We start from the raw sequence: 22,473 nt of genomic DNA, 5'->3' as shown, positions 1-22,473 counted from the left end.
GAAAACCCACAGTGTTTAGCAAGTTGGCTTAAAATAAGATTGGCAATAAGACTTAAGGCAGACGATTTTTCTTTTGTCTCCTCTTCTTTGTTTTATGTATTGAAGAGTTTTTAAAATGGATTTATTGTTATTAGTTGTGGGTATTAAAGTATTGTAATAGGAATTGAACTTCTGGGCTTTCTTTTGAGTTTGGTTTTTTGAATGACTTGGCAGACTTTTTAGAACTTGGATTCAGTTTTTATATGTAAAATTTGTGTTACACACATAGGTTTTTTGCTTTTGCAGTTTTTGTAGCACCTGTGTTACCTGTTAAAGTGAATTTACAGTATTTATTTGTTATAGGTGAGTACTGTATAGGAGTAATCAACATGCAAAATTGATTAGGTCTTGAGGTTTTTTTATGTCATAATATATATTGCTTTTAGAAAGAGCTTGGATCTTTAACTCTGACAATCAGCTGTTTCTGTTAGTGCTGTTGAGCTGGTTTCCTTGGAAGGTAGGTGAGTGGCTTCTGCTATGTGTTACAAGTTCTCTGTCAGATCTTGTGGTGCTGTCTTGGTAATGCTAACAGAAAAACCTGGAAAGGAGCTTCTGCAGCTCTTTTATTACTTTGAGCTCTGTAAAGAACTTGGAACATTATTGCTAAGTGAATGATACTTTCAAGGGGAACTTCTTATGGGACTGACTGTTCCTTTTATATACAACTGGAGGCAATACTAGTGTTTGGGTGGATGGCTAATAACCCACTGCCATCCATTCCAGGAACAGCTAGGTGGCACAGTGGATAGAGTGCCAGGCCTGGCATCAGGAAGCCTCTTCTTCCTGAATGCAAATCTGGCCTTAACTAACTCTGTGACCCTGGGCAGGTCACTTAACCTTATTTACCTCAATTCCTTACCTATAAAATGAACTGGAGAAGGAAATGACAAAAATCCCAAATGGGGTCACAGAGAGTTGGACATGACTGAAACAACTGAACCACAACCACCACAATCTTATGGGGATAGACTTCTAAAATTATATTGGAACTCAATTGAATTTTCAAAATTTTGTAGTTTACTTTACCTTCTTCAGCTCCCTCCACCCCTTTCCCATAAACATGCCGAGCCATGCTTTTACTCAGACTGTTCCCTCTGCCTGGAGTGTTTTTTCCTTTTTTTTTTTTTTAACTGAGCTTGTGTTTTCATACATACTCAAACCGTTGTAATGAGTATGTGTGTATAGTCCAAGCAAAAATAAATTCATCCAACGGCCACATCTTGTTCTGCATCTCGAGTCCATCCCCTCTTTTAAAAGTTGAGCATCAGAGTCATCACTGAGTCTCTGGAATGGTGTTGATTGTTGTGTTAATCACAATATTTAAATCTTTAAAAGTGATTCTTTAGAATATTTTTATTCTGTGTATTGTGTTCCTGGTTCTGCTTACTTCGCTCTGCCTTCGTTCATACAAGTCTTCCCAGGTTTCTCTGAAACCCTCCCTTACAATATTTCGCGCCCCCTCCTCCCCCCGCCCAGTCACATAATTACTTATTCCTGTTCTCCAGGTGGTGGGCATTCCCTTAGTTTTCAGTTCTTTGCTATAACCGAAAGATATGCCAAAAATTTGTGTGACTATGAATCCTTTTCATCTGTTGCTGATCTCTTTGGGGCATAAGCCCATGGTGATATCATATTACTAAATCAAAAGGAGTATGCACAGATAAGTAATTTTTTACTCGTAGTTCCAAATTGCTTTGCAGAATGGCTGGGTAAATTCACAGCTCCATCAATAATACATTAATATGCCTGTTGAAAAGTCATCCACCTCATTTGAAATATACTATACAATTTCCTCTTACTTCCTAGGGAATCCTCCTTGAGTGTGTAGGGTCTGAATGTGATATTATACCTATGTTTGGTTTACAGCAGCGTTCTACTTATGGAGATGTATCTAGTCAGAACTCGTTAGTTCATTAATAACATAGAGCATGTATTAGCTAAATATTCACTGTGGAATATAATAGAGGTAGTTTTGTTTTAAACAACTTCCCTTAAGCTTCCAAAAGAAATTCAAACAAACTTTATTCTAACTGAAGAATGAATTTCTTCACAAACCACTAAAACTGCCCTAGGTTTTACAGTTCCTTCTCTTCCTTGACAAGGAGGATACCTGTGGTGCTTGGAGGCTGTCAGTGTCATAGTTTAATAGTCTGTGTATAGGGTGTGGAGGAGCAAAGGATTCAGGTGTGGACATTGGCACAAAAGCCCTTCTTATCCTTCTTATCCTTACTTTAGTGGACAAAAGACCAGAGCCTCTGTTCTGTGTCTGAAATGCCCCTTCCCCTTCCCCCCTTTCACATTTAGACAGCCTTGTTCCCTTGTCACCATCTCCTTCACTTGGAAGAGATTATAAGATTTTCAATCCAGAGCTGGAAGACACCTTTGAAATAATTAGACCAAGCTCCTCACTTCTGTATGAGAAACTGATGCCCAGAGAGAGGTGAGGTGACTTCCTCAAGGTCACATAGCAGAAAAGAATTCTAACTCGGGCTCTTTGTTTATGAATCAGATAGTCCACAGTGCTTGATCTCATAGCACTTTGCTCTATTTATAAAGAAGTGGGTAGTCCAATCACAGTGTCCAAGGGCCTACTGTTTTGCGTTTTTCACTACACATTACCACATCTAAATTGGTAAATTTCATTTCTTTAAATGATATAGTTCTTTGGGTAGGCTATCAAGTAGCAAAATGGGGAGAAAGTATGTGGACATAATCCCCAACCCTTTTGTGGATTACTTAAAATAACACCTTCTGAGACTGTCATTATTGGAATAGCTTTTGTTTTTTTCTCATGTGTGTAAAGCCTTACTGCTCTTAATAGTGAAATTATCATAGTGCTGAATTAAGCATTTTTTTCTCCTGTTTTTATGTAACAGTGGACATTTAGTAACCCAGAAAGGGGAGGTGGAACATGAGCTGGCTGATTGGCATCATCAGTTTTGTACGGTTTGTCTTTGGCAGTTATTCCATCTTCTGGTTTTTTTTTTGCACGTTTTTCCTTTAGATGTATTTTATTATGAGTTTAGCAAGGCCAGATAGGGTGGGAAGAAGAAGCTCTTGAGAAGTCCGTGCTGTTGACAGAGCTGGAGCTGGTGAATGACTGACTGTGCTGTGTTAGGACCTGTTGGGGGAGAGTCCAGAGATGCTGTTCTGTACAGACTTGCTCAGCGTGACTGCTGGCCCTCTTACCTTGTATAGCTCAGCAAGTTAATGGAGTTATGTAAGCTTTGATGTTGAAGCTTGAAAGTTATGCAGGTTGCACAAGCTGTTACTCTGTTAGGACACGCTGTTGGAAGTAGCGGTCAGTAATAGAAAGGTCCTGATGGGAGCTCTGTCATTTTTAAGTTGGCACGATCTTGATTTTGAGCTTATTGACATGACCTTTCAGGATGTTGTTATATAAAGCTTCCTTAATACCACTCTTTCATTCATAACCGAGGAATGGTTGGACCCCAGGAGGGTACAGTTTATCTGACTGTTTGTCATGCTGGATGTGACCAGCTACAAGGCAAAGCCAAGTTACTCTTTGATCTTAAAACTTCCTGAAGTGAAGTTTGACAGCTGGGGAAAGAATCAGAGAGATGGAGTGATACATAATTACCTTAAGAAATTTTATTGCTGTCTTTTGTTTTTGCATCATTTATATTTTCTAATTTCTTCTTCCCCTTTCCCCCTTCTAGAGTCTATAATAAAGAATAAAAAAAAAAAGAGAGGAGAAAAAAGGAACAGTTTAGGAAAACTGACCAACACATAGAAAAATTGTGAGGTGCATTGCAGTGCTCACAGTGCCCTAGTACTCAAGAAGTGGGGAGACGCCTTCTTAGAACTAATTGGGGCTAAGTGTGGCTAATAAAACTGCCCAGAAGTGTGTTGATTCGTTGTTGCCCTTTCTGTTTACATTATTGTCGTAACGTATGATGTTTTCTTCTTGATTCTGCCTACTCTACTTTGTATCATTTCATGTCTTTCCCAGTTTTTCTGTTTTTATCATATGTTCTATTCCATTCATGTATCACAACTTTGCTCTACTTCGTTTTCAGTTATTTGCTACTACATAAAACACTAATATTAAAATTTGTTTTATGTGGGGCTTTAAAAAGAAATCACCGACCTCTTTGGAGTATAAGCCCAACAGTGGAAACTCTGGATCAAAAGTTATTGGACATTATAGTCTTTTCATACTTCCAAATTATTTTCCAGAATGATAGGATCATTTCACAACTTCACCAGTAACTTCACCATCTTTTTGTAACTTCTCCAACACTGACTGTTCCTATCTTTTGCTATCTTTACCAATTTTGTTGGATATTTAGGGAAACTTTAAGGTTGTTTTATTTCTCTTAGTGATTTAGACAGTGTTTCATGTGGTTATTAATAATTTGTGATTTTTTAAAAGAACTATTTGTTCATAACCTATGATCATTTACATATTGGTGAATAACTTCTTGTATTATATATCTGTTGCATTAGTTATTTTATTTTGTCCTACTGATGGATGAAGAACTGGTTAGAGTATAAGCAGCTTGAGGGCAGGTTCTGTGTCTTCTCGGCTACTTCTTTCCTCACATAACATGTTCTGTTACTCACAAGTGTTACCTAATCTCCCCAAATAGCAGAGCAACCATTAGAAAGAGAGGAAAGATCACACCTTAGAAAATGGGAATGGGGTCAGATATGGTAGAAATGAGTAATTGATCGGAGGGCAGAGAGTAGGAAATTAACAATGTGAAGCCATGAGAGAGAGAGATTAGGAATGAGGTAGTGAGGAAAAACTAAATGAATTCAGTACAGATGGGGAAAGGAAGAATCAGCCTATAGACTCGCTATACTCCTAGAGATTCTCAAATATTTAGTAGGGATTGGGAAAAGAAAATGCTGTATGGCCTTTATTTTCCTGTCCTTTGAATCCATTGTCCTTTAAGGTTAGGTGAGGCTTACTTAGAAATGAGGGATTAGTTGAGCACTGGGAGGGGTATGATTAAGAAAAAAATGACATCTCTGTGTGCTCTCAGATGGTATCCAGTCATTTGTCAACTCTTGTGCTGACTTTCCACCCACAGCATCCGTCATCAATCTCCTTCTCTCCACTCCCACCACAGCCACTTTAGTTTAAGCCCTCACATTACATCTGGCCTGGATTATTCTAATAGCCTGCTCACTGTGCTCCTGTCCTCTGTTCTTTCCCCCTTTCCATTACTCTTCCATACGGCTGCCACTGATAATCCTAAAGCACAGGTCTGACCTTGTCACTCACTTGCTCAACAAGTTCCAGTGATACCTAGTTACCTCTAGGTTCAGTCTGTCAGTCAAGCATGTATTAAGCACCTACTGAGTTCTAGGAATTGAAGATATTTATATAGATATGGACAGTCTCTACCATCAGGGAACTTACAGTAAAATACAAATTCCACTGTTTATCTCCATCTGCCTTTCTAAAACTATTGCATATTACTTTCTCAGGTACTTTTGGGGCCCTGTATACATCATCTCTTCTCTCTTCTCCCTGCCTTTGTGCAGACTGTCTGCCATGCCCGGAATGTACTCTTTACTTATCTTTGTAGACTCCCTAGCTTCCTTGAAGGTTTAGCTTCAGTGCCACCTTTTAAACAAGGCCTATCCCAGACTCCACCTTCTTCCTCTCCAGTCCCTCCCAACCCTGTCCCTTGCCAGTGTACCCTAAGACTCTGTCCTGAGCACTCGTCTTTTTTCCCTCAGTACTTTTTAACTTGGTGATATCATCCACTCTCATGGAGTTCAATTCTTATATCATTGCGGTTAACTCACATACATACATATATACATATATATTTATCCAACTGCAATCTCTCTTCTGAGCTCTTGTCATGAATCACCATCAGCTATCCGTTTAGCAGGCATTCCAAACACATGTCCGAGACAGAACTAATATGTTCACCTAAAAGTACCTCTCTTACGAAGCAAGGCATTCCTTCAGTCAGCTGTGCTTGCAGCCCTCGTGTCGTGCCGTCTTTGATTTCTCATTCTCACCCCACCTATACAATCAGTTGGCAGATCTTGTCGTTTGTATCTCACAGATGTCTGTCCCACCACCCTGGTTCAGGCTTTTATGACCTTTCACTTGGACCATTGAAAAAACTTCCTAATTAGATTTCTCTGATTTAGGCCTCTCCACCACTCCAGTCCATCTTCCATACTGCCACCAAAGTGTAGGTCTGGCTGTGTTATATCCACTGCTCAACAAGTGCCAGTGACTCTGTTACCTCTAGGAATAAATAGAAGGACTTGCCATAACTGGGTGTTTTCCCCACTCTTCCAGTCTCTGGCCAGCCATGCGCCCTATGGATGTACCTCTCACATACAGCTTCTGCATTGGCTGTGCGCTTCCTCTGAGGTTATGGTGGTCTACTTTATGTGTCTTGTGCATATACCTATACATCTGTCCCTCCCTGTTAGAATGTAACCTCTGCCCTTTTATCCTTAGGGCGTAGTGCGCAATGCCTGGTAAATAGTAGCTTCTGAATAAATACTTACTGTTTGATCTGTATTTTGTATTTACCTATCGTTTTGTTCTCTCCCTTTTTCCTTCCCTCTCTTTCATGGCAAACTTCTTAATAAGAGGGGCTTTCCTTTTTTCTGTGCATCCCCATGGCCTCCCGAGTGTATGGCGAAGAGGAACTGCTAAATAAATGCTGAATGAATGAATGAATTCTGTAGAGTGTAGCTGTCCTTATCATCATCAGAAAATTTATTAAGCACCCTATTATTTATTCAACAAGATTATCTAGTCAACCCAAGGTTCTTTTGCTTATATTCACGATGGATATGGATCTAGAATCACTGGGTACTTAGTAAAAAGTAGCAGACTTACCAACATGTTTTTATCTGTCATAGATGACAAATACCACCTAGCATTTACAAAAGCATTTAGACCATAAATTGTATTTGGGCAGGGACTGGAGTGGAGGGGATTTAGAACAAAATAGGTGTTCTCTCTAAGACTGAGAGGCAATATCTAGTGTAGTGGAAAGAGCAGAATAATGGATTTAAGAATGTGGAGAGACCTCGATCCAAGTCCTACCTCTGATACACACTAGCTGTGACTGTGAGCAGACACTTAACCTCTCTCAGCTTCAATTTTCTCATTATAAGTGGAGATCATAGTACCTGTGTCACAAGGTTCTTTTGAGGGTCAAATGAGATAATGTGCCTCACTTAAATTACTATATAAGTGGCAGATTTTTCTGAACACTCCTTGGGTACCACCTGGTGGGCTTACACGCTCTTGAGCCTCCCCACTAAGGATCTTGAATTTGGTGGTTGTTGGTTCTTTAGGAGACTTAGGACTTCAGTTCATCAGTAGCTCTAGAGCACTGCACAGTAGACACTTAGTGCTTTCCTAGTGAACATTTAAAACCAGAGTTAGGCATGGTCAAGCATCAAGGCTTTGGAAGCTTCTGCTGTGGGGATGAAAAAGTGGCTCCCAGAACCCCTATAGCTCTAGGTACTCAGGGAATTGAGGGGAAGTGCTATGGCAAGTGAATAGGTGCCCACTCCCCAGGGTATGTGCAGTTATAATCTAGCCTTTATCTTCAGATGTAATGGACTTCTCTGTTGATTTCTCCAGCCCTGTTAGTGCTCATCATGGGAACAGAAGTTTGCTGAATTTGTTTGCCTCTGTGCTCCTTGTATATTTGGCAACTGGGTGGCCAAGTTGGGGCTTGGGTTGCTGTAGAGGAGATCTGGGGATCTAGAGGGAAAATGACCAAAATAAAACCATCTTTCTTTCTGAGTGAGGTCAGATGACAGGTAGCCATACAATACAGCTGATTGAATCAGTGGAGAGAAGATGGGAGGGAATTCCACCAAAGTAAAGAGTGCTATCTAAGATGGTCACCCTGACCACTACTTGAAGCTATACTTTTCTTGACTAAAAGTCTGAGATAAGTGACTTCCCTGTTTAAGAGGGGGGTGGGGTGGGGTGGGAGGGGAGGGATGGACCTAGTTCCTTTGGAATAAGCAAATTGTGTTGCATTCTTTCATTTGTGCCCTAGCCATATCAGTTGCATTTCTTGGGGAAGAGGAGGAAGTCTGGGTGATGGTAGGAAAAGCAGCCAGTGTCAGATCTAGAGAAGCAGACTGAATCAAGCCAACTCAGTTTCTGCAGTTACCTCTTTCTAGTCTAGCCCTTATCTTCATATCTCTTTCTAGGCAACCCCCAAAATAACATTGTAGTCTTTGGTCAGATACATGTGAGTGGCGGGGGCGTGGAATCGAACATTCATTTCTGTGCAGAGAGTTATAAAGTGTGTGGAGTTAGGGGATAGTACCAGTTGATTTCGAGCTGACTTGCTTTTCCTCACCTCTTCTGGGAGATGCATGAGTGAGGGCCTTGCCATACTAAGCTCTCAGCTTTAGACACAGATGATTGTAAAATAGCGGGGAATCATGGAGATGGCTGATGTGAGTGGATGATCTCTGAAGTAGTGGGCTCTGCTCAGGACCTCTGGCGTCATCGCCATGTTCTCCTGGTGGTGTCGTTTGCTTTAAATGAGTTTGTCAGCTTGGGACAAAGCTACATTCCTTGGGCATGTATAGTCTTTGTGAAGGCTAGATGTGAACTGTCACAACGACAAAGGTGATATGATGGTCTGTGCGTTTGTTCTGATAGACAGGGCCACATAATGAGACTGCCAGAAACAGTCTTAAAGATGTATCTACTACGTTATGCTGTGAAATTGTTGCTTAGGCAAACTTCTGTGAGCACCTTATTGTTTGAAAATGAACCTTTAATAGAGAAAATTTTTTCAGTTTTAAATGTCGAAATCAGCAGTTTACATCTGACTAGTCTGTGGCTGAAGTAGAAGGGAAACCGTGGAGCCTGCAGTATGATTTTCCTGATCTCTTTCTCCTTTTTTTCCCTTTCTTTTTCAGGTTGTCACTGAGTAAGATGGATGGCAGCTTTGATTGTGATTGTGGTGAGCTGGAGCCACCTGATCACTAACAAAAGACATCTTCTATAAACCAACAGCTGCCAGCGCTTCCTAGTCAGATAAACAGTAAACAAACAGAGGAGGGAAGAAACAGAACTAAGTCGTGCTTACTGGCGCCCTAGAAATGATGCTGCTCAGGACCAGTCCAACACTGAATGTATCTGCACTGTGAGGAGAATGTTCCGAGAAGCCTGTCGTGTGCATATTTGTTCACGTTTTTGTTAAATGTTAGCTCGTTTAGCACAGTAAAGCTGAGTGCATAGTATGTCATTTCATTCCGTTTGAGTTTCTTGAGTGTTTTCTTTAATGTCTGCAGAGTTGCTGCCCCTATCGTGAGCTATGGAGAATGCAATCTTTCTAATTCTCAGTATGAGTTAGAGCTTACAAGCTGTAAATTGAAAGGGAACTCACCAGGCCTGGTTGGCACATGCGATGAGTATCGAGAAACCATCTTGCAGTGGAAGCAGAATTATTTTTCTCCCTTTTTGAAAGATCTTTCTTTTTGATGCCAGTTTCCTTCCGTGTTTACACAAGTTCATCAGTTTGAAAGGAAAAATAATAAATAAGTGTTTCAAAATGGCAGAAAAGTTTGAAAGTCTCATGAACATTCATGGTTTTGATCTGGGCTCTCGGTATATGGACTTAAAACCGCTGGGTTGTGGTGGCAATGGCTTAGTTTTTTCTGCTGTCGATAATGACTGTGACAAAAGAGTGGCTGTCAAGAAAATTGTTCTTACAGATCCCCAGAGTGTTAAACATGCTTTACGCGAAATCAAAATTATTAGAAGACTCGACCATGATAACATTGTGAAAGTATTTGAAATTCTTGGTCCCAGTGGAAGCCAGTTAACAGATGATGTGGGCTCTTTGACAGAACTGAACAGTGTTTACATTGTTCAGGAGTACATGGAGACAGACTTGGCTAATCTGCTAGAGCAGGGCCCTTTGCTGGAGGAGCATGCCAGGCTTTTCATGTATCAGCTGCTACGTGGGCTCAAGTATATTCATTCTGCAAATGTACTGCACAGAGATCTCAAACCAGCTAATCTCTTCATTAATACCGAAGACTTGGTGCTGAAGATAGGTGACTTTGGTCTAGCCCGGATCATGGATCCCCATTACTCCCATAAGGTATGTGAAAGAAAAGCTTGTTAGGGTTGCGTTTGTGTGCGTGGGGGCAGGGGGGAGAGGGCTGTGGAAGGGTAGGATGGGGTAATCCATCCAAGAATTCTTCTGGAATCTGAGGCCTTGACTTGGGCTGTAGGCTATATCTTTGCTGAAATGCTGAGAAAACCCTTTTTGCAAGTTTGAATTTCTTTTTATATACACACAGAAAATAAAGATAGTCACATCCAGAAGTCATTTTTCATTTATTGAGAACAATTGAGGATAACTGAGAATGAATGGTGTCAGTCACATTTTCTAGACGTATAAATAACGCCAAACTAAACTGATTCAGTTAGTGGTAACACAAAAGAAGGGCTTTCGATGTAATATGGAAGCATTCTTTTGACCCTTCTGCAATTTCATTGCTATAAAGAACTCCTTGTAAGGAACTTCCTTTACTAACAAGATCCACATCTGCTAGTGCTGCTTTTTTGTAATTAAATTTTTTTTTTCAATTACATGTAAAAACAAATTTTAACATTTCAGTTTTTAAACTTTTGGGTTCCAAATGATCTCCCTCCTTGAGAAGGCAAGCAGTTTGCGATAGATCATACATGTTCAATCGTGCAAAACATATTTCTGTATTAGTCATGTATAACTGCTAGACTTAAAAGAGTTGCCTGGGGCACTGAGAGATTAAGTGACTTGCTCAGTCATACAGCCAGTGTTCATCAGTGGCAGGACTTCAACCCAGTTCTTCTAGATGGTTGGAGGTCTTCTCTCTATCAACTATACTACACTGCCTCCCAATATAGAATCATGGGGCTTAGAAAAGTCTCAAACAACATCAATCCCAGAACTCTATTTAAGGATATTCTAGGACATAGAATTGTGTATCTTCGAAGGTCTTCAACCCTGGAGACATCCCAGAATCCCATAGGAACTTATTTTTCCCCAGTCTTTATCATTCTCATGATCACTAAGTTCTTCCTTTTTATCTAACTGAAGTATTTCCTTAATGCCAGTTTCTTCATGTCTGTAGAGGCATAAACAAGCTTTCAGTATCCCCTTCATTAAAAGATTATCACCTTTTTGTAGGATCTATTTTGAACTGTTTTGGTCTTGAATTTGAGACATTTGTGTTAAATGGGTAAAAAACAATTTAATAGTGGGGGATATTACAATTTCAGTAGGTTACTAGTTCATATATTTGGTTTGATGAATAAGGTTTTGTCTGAAAGCGTAAGATGGCTAATTGCCTCCTTGAAAGCTTGTAGGATCTTCTTTCTTTGTAGCTCTTTAATATACAGTGCCACCTTGCCTTTGGCAAGCATGATATGGTGCAAAATATTCATTTATACAGAAGTTAAATTATTCACAGTAGGATTCCTTTAATTACAGGTTCCCCTGTTGCATTTAAAATGCATCAATTCCAGTGCAAATGACTGGACATATGATTGATGGGTGAAGTGCATTACACTTGTATGCATAACTATAAACATGTGAAGGACAATATCTTCACTTCTTTGAATGTGTAATAGAGCCACATTTAAGCATAGCAGTCAAGAAATTACATTTATTGATTACATTACATCTTTTGTTTCTAGAAACATAGATCAGAATTCTAGGGTATGGCCTTTTCTCTAAGGCTTTGAGGATTTCAACATTTTCGAATTACTGACTGAGTTAATACACGTGATTTCTATAACCTTTTTGACCTATAATTGTCAAATGAAATCTGCATATATTGTAGTGAGGTCTATTCTACTATGAAAATAGAAGTTAGAAAGATCTCCTTAAGAGAACTGATACCCCAAATAGCCATTGCCCTCCAAAAATAGAATAGTTTTAAAATTCCACATTGTTTTTTTAGATTTAGACGATTCTCTAGGTCAGATTTATTTATTTGCTGTCTTTTGTTCAAGTAACATTGTTGAAAGTAAGCTTTTCTTTTTTTTTAGGGTCATCTTTCGGAAGGATTGGTTACTAAATGGTACAGATCTCCACGACTTTTACTTTCTCCTAATAACTATACTAAAGCCATTGATATGTGGGCTGCAGGATGCATCTTTGCTGAAATGCTGACTGGGAAAACCCTCTTTGCAGGTTCGAATTTCTTTTTATATATATGCACACACACAGTGTAGAAATTAGTCTCATACAGAAATACTTTTTCATTTATTGAGTAAAAATGATCTATGTACAAATCAGGTAATTTACTGTGGAATGAAGAATTTCAAAATTCAAAGGTGAGTAGTATTTTTTTAGTAGTTTTTTTAATAGTGGGAAGTTGATACCCTTTATATATTTGCACCATTTTTCAAACCTTCTATTTACTTGAACTTAACATAACTCTACAGTATCCTTTTATGTATTAAGTCTGCTGATTGTTTCTAAAAAAGATGCAGTTCATTTTTAAAGCTTGTAAGGTCCTATATTATTATTGTGCTACCTGTCATCTGTTTTTTTTCCAATTTTTTAAATTAATTTTTAGTTTTCAACATTCATTTCCACAAGACTTTGAGTTTCAAGATTTTCTCCCCATCTCTCCCCTCCCCCACCCCAAAACTCCATGCATTCTGATTACCCCTTCCCCCAATCTACCTTCCCTTCTGTCACACCCCTCCCTTCCCATATCCCCATCTTCTCTCTTTTTTTGTAGGGAAAGATAGATTTCTATACCCCATTACCTGTATTTCTTATTTCAAAGTTACTTGCAAAAACAATTCTCAACATTTATTCCTAAAACTTTGAGTTCCAACTTCTCTCCCTTCTTCCCTCCCCACCCATCCCCACTGAGAAGGCAAGCAATTCAATATAGGATATATATGTGTAATTTTGCTAAAGACTTCCAAAATAGTCATGTTATGAAAGACTACCTATATGCCCCCCATTCTTTTGACCCTGTCCTTCCCCAAAAGTGTTTACTTCTAATTGCTCCCTCTTTCCATTCGCCCTCCCTTCTATCATCCCCTTACCCTACTTATCCCCTTCTCCCCATCTTTCCTGTAGTATAAGATAGATTTTCATACCAAATTGAGTATGTATGTTATTCTTTTCTTAAACCAAATGTGATGAGAGTAAGCTTCACTTTTCCCCTCTCACCTCACCCTTTTCCCCTTCATTGAAAAAGCTTTTTCTTGCCTCTTTTATGAGAGATAATTTGCTCCATTCCATTTCTCCCTTTCCCTTCCCAATATATTCCTCTCTCCTTAATTTTATTTATTTAGATATCATCCTTTCCTATTCAACTTACCCTGTGCCCTCTGTCTATATATATGTATATAATCCCTCTAACTACCCAAATACTGACAAAAGTCTCAAGGGTTACAAATACTATTTTTCCATGTAGGAATGTAAACAGTTCAGCTTTAGTAAGTCCCTTATTTCTCTTTTCTGTTTACCTTTTCATGCTTCTCCTGATTCTTGTGTTTGAAAGTCAGATTTTCTATTTAGCTCTGGTCTTTTCATCAAGAATGCTTGAAAGTCCTCTATTTCATTGAATGACCGTTTTTTCCCCTGAACTATTATACTCAGTTTGGCTGGGTAGGTGATTTCTTGGTTTTAGTCCTAGTTCCTTTGACTTCTGGAATATCATATTCCAAGCTCTTCAATCCCTTTAGGTAGAAGCTGCTAGATCTTGTGTTATCCTGATTGTTTCCACAATACTCAAATTGTTTCTTTCTGGCTGCTTGCAATATTTTCCCCTGGACTTGGGAACTCTGGAATTTGGCCACAATATTCCTAGGAGTTTACCTTTGGGGATCTTTTTCAGGAGGTGATTGGTGAATTCTTTCAATATTTATTTTACCCTCTGGTTCCAGAATATCAGGGCAGTTTTCCTTGATAATTTCATGGAAGGTGATGTCTAGGCTCTTGTTTTGATCATGGCTTTCAGGTATTCCCATAATTTTTAAACTGTCTCTCCTGGATCTCTTTTCCAGGTCAGTTGTTTTTCCAGGGAGATATTTCACATTGCCTTCTATTTTTTCATTCTTTTGGTTTTGTTTTGTAATTTCTTGGTTTCTCATAAAGTCATTAGCTTCCATCTGCTCCATTCTGATTTTTAAAAAACTATTTTCTTCAGTGAGCTTTTGAACCTTTTTTTCCATTTGGCTAATTCTGCTTTTTAAAGCTTTCTTCTCCTCATTGGCTTTTAGGGCCTCTTTTTTCCATTTGAGTTAGTCTATTTTTAAAGGTGTTAATTTCTTCAACATTTTTTTGGGTCTCCTTTAGCAAGCTGTTGACCCCCTTTTCATGATTTTCTTGCATCTCTTTTCTCCTCCCAATCTTTCCTCCACCTCTGTTACTTGATTTTTCAAAATCCTTTTTGAGCTCTTCCATGGCCTGAGACCACTGCACATCCACTTTGGAGATTTTGGATAAAGAAGCCCTGACCCCTAGGTCTTCCTCTGATGACATGCATCGTTCCTCCTCATTTGAAAGGATGGAAGAAAATGCCTGCTCACCAAGAAAGTAACCTTCTATTGTCTTATTCTTTTTCCCTTTCTTGGGAATTTTCCCAGCCAGTCACTTGACTTTTGAGTTCTTTGTCAAGGGGAGGGTATACTCTGGGGACATGTAAATTCTCAGTTCCTCCAAGGTGTCACAATCAACGGAAAGGAGTTTATTCCTCTCCTGGCCTGTGCTTTGATCTGTGAGCAGGATTCCCTCTCCAGAGCCTCACCAGCTCCACCACCCCAGCACTCCTCCTCACCCCTGGGCAGCCACTCTGTGCTGAGAATCAGATCAGCTGCTCAATTCCTCCAGGGGTTTTAGGCCAGGGCTCCAACAATGGAAGCTACTGCCACCTGGGACCAGGGCTAGACCCCTCTGTTCCCTTCTTAGCCAAGCGAAAGAGCTTTCTCACTGACCTCTGAAGCTGTCTTTGGCATTTGTGAGTTGAGGAATCTGGGACCTGCAACTGCTGCTGGTGGCACCTTGAAGACCGCCACAGTCTTGTCCTTGTGGCGGCACTGCCCACAATGTACTGCGCTCCGCTCTGCACCCTGTGTGATGGACCTTTCCTGTTGGCCTTCCAGGCTGCTTTGGGCTGGAACTCCCTTTCACTCTGTCATTTTGTGGCTTCTATTGCTCTAGAATTTGTTTAGAATCATTTTTTTTTACAGATATTTTATGGGCTGTGGGAGGAGAGCTTCTAGAGGTGTGTCCTTCTACTCCACCATCTTGGCTGTGCCCCTAAATAGGGGTTTAAAGTTCATGGGCTGAGCCATCACCAGTTGTCTTGACTTATGTCTTGCCATAGGACTACAGATAACTTTGGAGGCCTAGAGTGAAGCTGATTGTTCACTTCAGTTCTTGAACCCAAATCTCATTCAGACTGTAAGCTGCTATCTGTCATCTGTGCTGTGCAGCTTTATCACTTTTAGGCTTTGCTGCTGATGGCCCATTACTGATGCAACTGCTGAAAGTTCAGCTGTTTTTTCTTTGGTCTCCCATAGTCTTTGCCACTTGAACTATTATAGTTTAGTGGTTGTGATCTTGGAAATTTAAAAAAGCATGTATTTTTCAAGTACCTGCTATATGTTGGCATTATGTTTGGTGGGAACTTCTGGAAAAAATGATGGTGACTTCTGAGATTTTCATCAAGCCCAGCTCACCTGGAAGACAATTGTGCTAGGTGCTATGTAGAAAGAGAAGTGGGAGATACTGTAGTCTCTTTCCAGAAATAGTTTATTTGTGAAGATAATACAGGAAACATCAGATTCCCCCTAAGGCAGAGTATAAGTAAATGCTAAATGTTGTGGTTTTGAATGTAAATGCAGTAGAGTTGTTCATAGGAGAGATCAGATGGCTAGAATATTCAGAAGGCTTTATGAGTGGGTAGGACTGGAGTGTTGGGCTTGTAGACTGGGTGACATTTAGATAGTCAAAGATGGAAAAAATTAGGACAATTAGGACAAAAAATTAGGACAATTAGGGTGTGAAGGAAAAATGAATGCAGTATGTATATTGTAACAAACAGAAAAGCATCCACACTGGAGCTTTGGAGGAGATTCATGAAAAATCAAATTTGAATAGGTTGGGCAAGATAATATGTAAGAGCTTGGAAACCAGTAGTTTAGGTTTGATAAAGTAGAAAATAGGGAGTCTTGCAAGGTTTTTGAAGGGGGAAATAATATGATGATCCAAGTTCTTCATTCTTTTGTTACACATTTGGCCTTTAGAATGGATCTTCTCTATCACTTTCTACCCTGTTGTGCAGAGATGAGTTAAGTTAGTAAGGTTACTAAAGAAGAAATCAGATTTAGAGAAACTTTAGCTTTTGATGAGATAGAGTGAGTGTTAAGGAAAGCATAAACATTTATTTTATGGTAATTTTTAGCACTAGTACTTACTACGAATATCTGTTTATATGGAATTTTCAGATTCTATATAAGGTGTTTCCTGATGAATATCTTAATTTTCATCCATAAATTGTGATCATGATAAGAAATTTCAGTTTAGAAAAAAATTGGACTCCCAAGAAATGTAGCCAAACAACAGGCAGAGCCCCATTTCTTATTGCAAAACATTGCTGCCAGTCACATCACAGAGTAGATAGTTAAAGTATCCTCATTCCCTGTAGGAATGAGTATTCTAATTGGGGAATGTTTCTGACTGAGGAGTTGGAATCAAATAATTATTTATAAGAAGTGGTGAGGCTCAGGAAAGAATTCTGGTTTGGGAGGCAGATTATGGGATTCACCGCTGATGAATTATCTCACCTTTCTGGGCTCCAGTTTCATCTAATCTGTAAGATGAGTATATTGGAGTAGATGGGATTCTGAGGTCTTTTCCAGCTCTAACATGCTGAGGCCCACGCTATCATAAAATAAAGATGGCAGCTATAAACATCTAAAATTTAAACAGTAAAATTTTGCTCCATGTCCTATAAAGTAGATGTGATGAACTATATACATTATATAAAATAGATGTGATGAGCTATGTACATTATATGACACATACAAACATAAATGTTATAGGTTTGACCTATAAAGATTTGACCTAAAGCCGATGCTAGTTAACATCTAATTTATTCACATTTCATAAGGACTTTATTGATATAGTTTGTGTGACCCAGTTGGAAAAATATCCCCGGGGAAGTATGATCTTTATGACTTTTTCCTGCTCTCTTCCTATAATATAGCAAGCCTGAGGCATTCAAAATTATTCCTTTGAGTTGAGTTCAGAGGATCTACTCTTTTGAGAAAAACTCATAGTTCTCCTCTTTTGCTATTAGATGCCGCACCACTGCATCAGTACACTATCCTAGAAAGGTGGCTGGAAGTTGAGACTATTGGGTGTCAGGCACTCTTGAATGGAATGTGAAGCATCAACAGTTGGGGACTGCCGATTATAGCTTTCATTTGTGCTGTGATTTTTATAGATACAAAGCTCTCTCATATCTGTTATCTCTTAACTTCATAGGAAGCTATTTGTGAAGAACGTCAGAGATCATTTGGTCTGATTCGCTCATTTATAGATGTGCAAACTGAGATTGTTGAGAGATTGTGACTTGCCTTGGTCATTTGGTTAGTAAGAGTAATATCTGCAAGAGGATTCTGGGAAGATGGTGGAGTAAGTCAGAAAAGTCCAAGCTTTCAAGATTTTCCCCCACCAAAGAATTAAAATAGCACCTTAGGGTGAACAAAGTGAGGGTGGAGATAATAGGGGTACAATAGGGGTCTTCCTGGGACAATTCAAGAAGATCAGAAGAAAAATCCTGGGACAGGTCTGAGCCCTGGGGTTATTTGGTTTGGGAGGCGCATCAGCCCCAGCTGGAACTTTTACAAACCCCATAGTGGGGTGAGTTGGGCATTTGAGCCAGGAAGATTGAGGGAACCTCTGCCATTAAGGAACACTTATAATAAACTGTGCTGCGAAGAGCTGGAGGGAAGAACCAGCAGAAGCAGTGGGGCAGAAAGCCTCTGGTTATGGGCTCTTACAGGGGTTTGGAGGTTTAGCTTTTGTTTCCAGGCTAGAGGGGAAAACTGAAGATCTGGGGCAAGAGGCACCATTTCTCACACTCTAGGGCTAGAGGTGATTGCAGAAATTAAGCTATTACCAGAAAAAATGCACAGGCAAAGGAGAAAGAATTTAACCATAGAAAGCTATTATGGGAATAGTGATGACTGGGGATCATCTTCAGAGGAAGATACGGAAGTAAAGAAACCGCCAAGGAGTAACGCAAAGGATCACCTGCCCAAAAAGAATTTACGGAAGATCTTTAAAAAGACTAAAAATCAAATGACAGAGATGAAGGAAAACCTTTTAAAAAAAGAATAATCCAAGAAAAATAAGAAGGTTATGAAAGAAAGTCAGCTAATTAGAAAAGGAGATCCAGAATCTTAAGGAAGAAAATGACACCTTAAAAATTAGAATTGGGCAAAGTGAAGTCAGCAAATTGTAAGAGATCAAGAAATAATTAAACAAAATATGAATAATGAAAAAGAGTAAGTGAAACACCTTATAAGAAAAACAGATTTGGAAAATAGGTCAAGAAGAGAAAATATAAAAGTAATCTGACTAACTGAAAATTATGATTAAAAAAAGAATCTTGATAGAAGAAATAATTAAAGAAAATTGTCCTGAAACATTAGAACAAGGAGAGTGAAGTAGAAATAGAAAAAATCTGTCAATCACCACTTAAAAAGAGATCCTATGAGGATAACTCATAGGAATATCATAGTCAAATTGTGAAACCCCCAGCTCAAGGATAAAATATTAAAGCATCAAGATTGAAACAATTTAAATATGATGGAGCCACAATTAGAATCACACAAGATCTAGCAGCAGAGATGTTAAAGGATCACAAGTCTTGGAACACAGTATATTGAAGAGCAAAAGAGCTGGGGCACCAGCCAAAAGTATCATACCCTGCAAAGATTAGTATTATTCTGAATGAAAAAGAAAGGGTCATTTGATAAACTCTCAGACTTTGAAGAATTTGTAATTTAATTTAATTTAATGTATTGTGATGTAATTACAAATTAAATGTATATAATATATAATTATGTGTATGTATATAATTACATGTTATATATAATTAAATGTATATAATAATAAAGTGTAAATTTTGTCAATTGCCAAAGTAAAACCATTTAGGAAGAGCTAAAAAGTGCAATTATTTTGTACAAGTGAGTCGCAAGAGGAAGAACTGATACAGAGGAATTAGATGGGAGATGAGGGCTGGTAGTTCTGACAACCTCCTTTCATTGGGAATGGATGTAAGAGGGAACAGTACATATACATTTAGAAGAATATGAAAATCTTCTAAATTCAGGGGAAATAAAATGATAGAGGCATGGGGTGGGGAGAGGACAAGGGAGGAATCTTTAGAGGGTGGGCAAGGGAATAGGTAAAAGAGGGGTATGAAGGGTATTTAGGTTTATGGGAATGGGAGGATAGGGAAGGCATCCTTGGATTGGGGAAGGCAAGGTAGTGGGTAAAAGTAAAGTAGAGGAGGCAGGAGGGAGAGGAAGTGAGAGATATGCACAAACCAAAAAACAGAGATCAGGAGTAGAATATTTTTGGGGAAGTCTATGTCTGCATATGTATGTATATACGTATATGTGTATGTATGTATCTATAGCTATAGAGAAACATATCTGGACTTTATCGTAGCTTTCTGTGGGGGTGGGGGAGGGAATGAAAGAACAGCGGAAAAAAGTGCAGAGAAGGAGGTGAAGAGTACATGGGCGGTTTTGAACACAACCTGCGTTATTCATCACACAGGCTTTCTGGAAATGAAAACTTAGTGTTACATGTTTAGATTGTGACTCGGGTCTCTTACTTTGAGTTGCATTGTTATTTATACTATACCGTGTTGTCTTGACATGGTGTCGCAGATAGTGAATCAGCTAAGAAGGCATGGGCAAAAAAAATTAAAGATTTTTTGGAGACCTGCAGTTGAGAGGGTTAATGACATTCTGGGTGGTGGAAAGGTACAACTTGTCTATAAACCTAATGAAATGTGCATTTTAGCTAACCATAAATGTTGTTTGGGACAATTACAAAATATAATGGAAATTATACTAGGTAATGTACTATGTGTTCAATTAAACATTTTTCACGGGTCTAATATGTACACTAGAGAGTGTGCTGGGTTCTGGAGATACAAAAGCAAAACTGAAGTAGCCACAAAGGGGGTGTGGTACAGTAGGGCTTGGCATCTGGAGTCTGAGCTCCACAGTTTGCTTCCTACTTCTGTTACTTAGTGTCGGTATGACTAAGCCAATAATCTGTTCGGGTCTTCATTTTTTATTTGTGGAAAGCGGGGGAGTTGTTGGGAGGAAGGAGGTAGATTAGACGATGACCTTTAAGGTTCCTTCCAGTTTTAAATCTGTGATGTCTTGAAGTCTGTGCATTCAAGCAGCTCTTATTCTATTGAAAATTAAATATGTATGCAGAAAAATATATGACATAAAGTAATTTGAAGGAAGAGATCACAATTTTTTGGGTTTTGGGGTCATTGATATATATTTCACTTGGTATTTCTTATTCAGGTGCACATGAACTTGAACAGATGCAGCTGATTTTAGAATCGATTCCTGTTGTACATGAGGAAGATCGGCAGGAGCTTCTCAGTGTAATCCCAGTTTACATAAGAAACGATATGACTGAGCCACACAAACCCTTAATTCAGCTGCTTCCAGGGATTAGTCGTGAAGGTAATCTGCATTGAGATGCATTGTGTTCTTTTCTTTCTTATGCATATGCCTGATACATGTTTTGGCATCTGGGTCCCAGCTTAGTCTTCTGCTTTTCATATTTCACTTGCTCTCAGCTCTCTTCGCCTGTCTGAGATTACTTTCTGCTTCTAACCCTGCCTCTTCTCTAGTCTGGTGCCATTGGTAATAACAGAGGAGAGATGCCTATTGTCATTAAGTTTCCTTATTGCTAGGGAGTGATGATTCCATGTTTGTCTGAATAGATATGAAGGTGTGGCTGTGAATGAAAAGACAGAAGAGGAGAGAGGATGACTAAGTTAGCAGCAGGGAGTGAGACTGCAGGGCAGGGAGATGCCTTGGAGGCAGGGAGGGTACCAGTGAGTATGAATGTGTAACGAATATGTAAGTGTTGAGTGATATAACCTGTTATATGTATCAGATACCAACTCTTACAAAGAAGTATGACTGAAAACTGTGTCTTAAGTATGAATGATGAGAAAAAAGTAAGGAGGTGCAAACCTTGAGTTGACTACTAAAGCAGTTTTCAGTTTTATATCAGGATATATATCGCTTTTTGGATCAGTGTTAAGATAAACAAATACAAAGGATTTTAACTGAAGTAATAATCATCCAACATTAATTGTAATGTTGATATTTTTATAAGGGGCAAATAGTAGTAATGAAAGTTAATTTTGGCTTACATTCTTTAAAATTGGTTTATAAAATCTGTCTGTATCCATCAAGGATTATACCCGTCATGTGGCCCATTCATTCTGGCGTTCAGTCTGGCAGTGGCACTGAATGTTTTGTTTTTTAGGATTGTCATTTTTTATGCCAATTTGGAAAGTTAGAGATATCCACTATCTCCCTCCCCCCATCACCTCACTCCAGTTTTAGCTTCTCTTTACTGGTTGTAAACAATATCTCCATTTCAACAAAATTCTGGAAGTTAAATTGTATGTGGGTTAGAAAAAGAGTTGCTTTACCACCACTCCAAGAAATGATACTAGATGTTCAGATGGTCCTTGTTTTCCAAGGATAATTTGGATTGATTTTGTCAGTCAATCAAAAAAGAATGAAACTACTTGGTAAGATTTATGCAGGACTTGCATATATTGATTTTTAGTTCTTAAATAATAGCCACTGACCCTTTTATGATTCCGTAATTCTACTTGAATGAATGAATGTTAGTTTTTGTATGTGTTACTGTGTTGATAATGAAGTTCTTTATTTACTCTTGCCCAGGTAGGAGAGCAGGAAGGGAAGAATAGGTCCCCAGTGGGGTGTGATTGATAGAAACAGAGCATGAAGAAGTTTGGAGACGCCTGACCAGAGTCTCCTACAAGGGGGAAAAAGAGACAATTAAATGTTGGTCGAGATGGTAGCTATGTGGATACTGAGGCAACTGGTGGCCTCAGTGGTTAGAGCCCTAGACCTGGAGTCAGGAAGACCTGAGTTCAAAATCTGGCCTCAGAAACTTAATATCTCTGACTCTAAGTTGCTTATCTTCTATTTGCCTCAAGTTTCCTCACTTCTAAAATGGGATAATAACAGCACTTACCTGCCAGGGTTGTTATGAAAACCAGATGTCAATAGCTGTGAAGCACTTAGTCCACTGCCTGGTACGTAGTAAGTGCTATGAGGCCTGTTTTTCTCACTTGTCCAGGGACTTGTCAGGTGTCAAA

At 39.1% G+C, this 22,473-nt stretch overlaps 1 protein-coding gene across 3 annotated transcripts in view; it reads left to right on the top strand.

The window, feature by feature from the left end:
- The window catches only part of MAPK6 (mitogen-activated protein kinase 6), a 39,677-nt gene that overhangs the window by 3,605 nt on the left and 13,599 nt on the right, over positions 1–22,473 (top strand). For all 3 annotated transcript variants that reach the window (XM_072623531.1, XM_072623532.1, XM_072623533.1), the window contains exons 2-4: positions 8,950–10,139; positions 12,077–12,221; positions 20,624–20,788. In XM_072623531.1, coding sequence (XP_072479632.1) covers positions 9,585–10,139; positions 12,077–12,221; positions 20,624–20,788 — 865 coding nt within the window. In that variant the 5' untranslated portion in view covers positions 8,950–9,584. The remainder of the gene's footprint in view (positions 1–8,949; positions 10,140–12,076; positions 12,222–20,623; positions 20,789–22,473) is intronic.

Source organism: Notamacropus eugenii, chromosome 7, assembly GCF_028372415.1.
Source record: "Notamacropus eugenii isolate mMacEug1 chromosome 7, mMacEug1.pri_v2, whole genome shotgun sequence".
NCBI classification, from domain to species: domain Eukaryota; kingdom Metazoa; phylum Chordata; class Mammalia; order Diprotodontia; family Macropodidae; genus Notamacropus; species Notamacropus eugenii.
The sequence above is the reverse complement of the archived record's forward strand: the minus strand, read 5'-3'. Positions and strand labels throughout refer to the sequence as shown.